The sequence below is a fragment of the Palaemon carinicauda genome, chromosome 42 (genome assembly GCF_036898095.1).
Source record: "Palaemon carinicauda isolate YSFRI2023 chromosome 42, ASM3689809v2, whole genome shotgun sequence".
NCBI lineage: Eukaryota > Metazoa > Arthropoda > Malacostraca > Decapoda > Palaemonidae > Palaemon > Palaemon carinicauda.
This window is the reverse complement of record NC_090766.1, coordinates 54,844,293-54,846,583: the sequence shown is the minus strand read 5'-3', so window position 1 is coordinate 54,846,583 and position 2,291 is coordinate 54,844,293. Positions and strand designations below refer to the sequence as shown.

The 2,291-nt window shown below is 36.5% G+C and overlaps 1 protein-coding gene across 1 annotated transcript; it reads right to left on the bottom strand.

Annotated features, from left to right (window-relative positions):
• Window positions 1-1,438: 1,438 nt before the first annotated feature.
• Window positions 1,439-1,960, bottom strand: LOC137633164 (uncharacterized). Its single transcript, XM_068365322.1, has one exon. It carries the CDS (start codon window positions 1,958-1,960, stop codon window positions 1,439-1,441), a length of 522 nt encoding a protein of 173 aa, XP_068221423.1.
• Between the last annotated feature and the right edge of the window lie 331 nt (window positions 1,961-2,291).

The window sequence follows — 2,291 nt, the reverse complement described above, 5'->3', positions numbered from 1 at the left end:
ACCGGGGCTAGTTGGCACACTTTTTACATTTTTATTCATAGCTATAAAACTATGGGGTATTTTTGCAATTTTATTATATGAATGAAAAATATAAACATCTGACTACATTTCATTGCATCACAGACGCTAGTTCATGACTAAATAAAAACACAAATTTGTTTCAAAAAATATTTCTCACATGTGCCAACATACCCCATATGCGGGGTAAGTTGGCACACACTGAGGGGTAAGTTGGCTCATGATTTTTTTGTCTCGTTTAAAGACTACTTAAACACTTTTTAGTAGAGCACCTATTCTTGATATCACAAAGGTTTAAACAAATGGTTTTTTATCATTGAAAACTATCTCTGGCAAACAAGAACATAAAACTATATTTGAATGCCCGAAAGGGATACTTATTGTAAATCACAGTTTGTGTTATGAAAATAAGAAAATAAACACTACCATTTGAATCACAATTCTCACTTTAACTAAAAGAAAAACAGATCTAATGAAATACCTTAAACCTTCAATGTAGTCTGTGAAAACATTCAAATCACAAAATAAATTTTACACTTTCAAAGCAAAGAAGGGGAAGCTAGTCTGATTCATCATTTTAATCACAGTGATTACAAGTAAGAAACAAATTTTTATCAGTGCAATTTTCATGAGCCCACCTTTTGCAAACCAGGCATTGCTCCCAGATTTCTCGCGGTTTCCTATTGGAAAATGGTTCTACACATACCAAACAGTAGGTTTCCTCCTCTTAAGGTTCTGAGCTTTCTGGGATTCTTTGTTTTGTTTCTTTTTCCATGAAAACATAATTCTTCCAGTTTTCACTATTACTTTTGACTTTTTCTCCTCTAATGCTCTTTTAACTGGAGTATCTGTCAAAATTGCAGTGGTTTGCTTCCTTTTGTTCAATGAGTTTCCCTTTCTTGAACCTGCACTAGGTAGTGGTCTTACTGCTTCTGTTGTTAAGCTTAAGTTTATTTTTTCTGTGTAGAGATTCCTGAAGTAGATGGTGTTGGTTCATTTACGTGGCTGATTGCCATATTCGGAGACACAAGTTCATTCATCCCCTCTGATTGGGCATCCCTGAGTGTGGAAGGAGAACCAGCTTGGTTTTTAGTTTTGTCTGTAGCCTCTGATGGATATAGATTCAGCATACCAGAGCTTCCATTTTCTTGGGATGCTTGCATTTCAGACAAATCATTAGGCAAAGGCCTGTCTGTTACTTAAGCACCCATAAAATCTTCTTCCTGAAATATATCTCTATTAAAGGGTGAAATCCCTATAGTTTTGAACCCAGCTAAGATATTGGCAGGAGTTACAGCAAGTGGCAATACCGTGAAAATTATTCTTGGAATTTCATATATAGTCATTGTAGAACCTGGAGGATTTGTCATCCAAGAGTCACAGGATCTATTTACATACTTCGTCAGTGGTCCGTAAACACTTATATCATGCGGTTGCATCCTATAAGAGCAGTGTGGGGGAATGAAAGAGCAATAATTCCATTTGCCTTACAATAATTCAGGCCATCTATGGACAGGTGAGACTCATGATTGTCTAGTAATAAAAGCACTGGGTGCTCTTTTAAACATTTAGTATGTTTCACAAAATGGTCAAGAAACCCAACAAAGTCAGACTCTTTCATCCACCCTGATGGATTAGCTGCTCCATAACTACCTAGAGGGCTATTAATCAGGAAATGATCGTGGAAATGAACTCTTGGGAAAACTAAGAAAGGAGGGACTGCATTACCAATTGCTGAAACAGCTATAGCGACTGTTACAAGAGTTCCTCTTTCTGCTGAGGTAATTTTTCCAATTTGTTTAGACCCTTTTCGAGCAACAACTTTAACAGGCTTCTGAACTGTTGGTACCCAAGTCTCAACCATGTTCCACATGTCCCTTGGAGTAAACTCATAGCGATCTTGGACAGATTGAAGATTTTGAAAAAACATGTCTACATTCATCTTGTCAAAACTTGTTGCTCTTGAAAGACTAGTTGCTTGTGGTACTTTTTTTCTTTTCAAAAACCAGAAAACCAGTCAGCACCAGTCATCTCATTTTCTGTCCATGAATTGGGAATAGAATTTTTGCTATATATAGCATACTGATATGCCAATTTTCTAACATCCCTCACAGATAAGACATAATGAATATCAGCTGCACGTTTAAGATGTGTAGAAAGTTCATTTTCCCGTTCCTTAGAAAATACCTGTCTGTGTCGAGTGTAGCCCACAGTAAGAGATGAACTTCCTTTACTCAAAAGTTGTTCATCAGTTATTTTATGGCAATAACGTG

Excerpts from the sequence above, each read along its gene's own strand:
- LOC137633164 (XM_068365322.1), bottom strand. The coding sequence starts at position 1,960 with ATGAATGTAGACATGTTTTTTCAAAATCTTCAATCTGTCCAAGATCGC.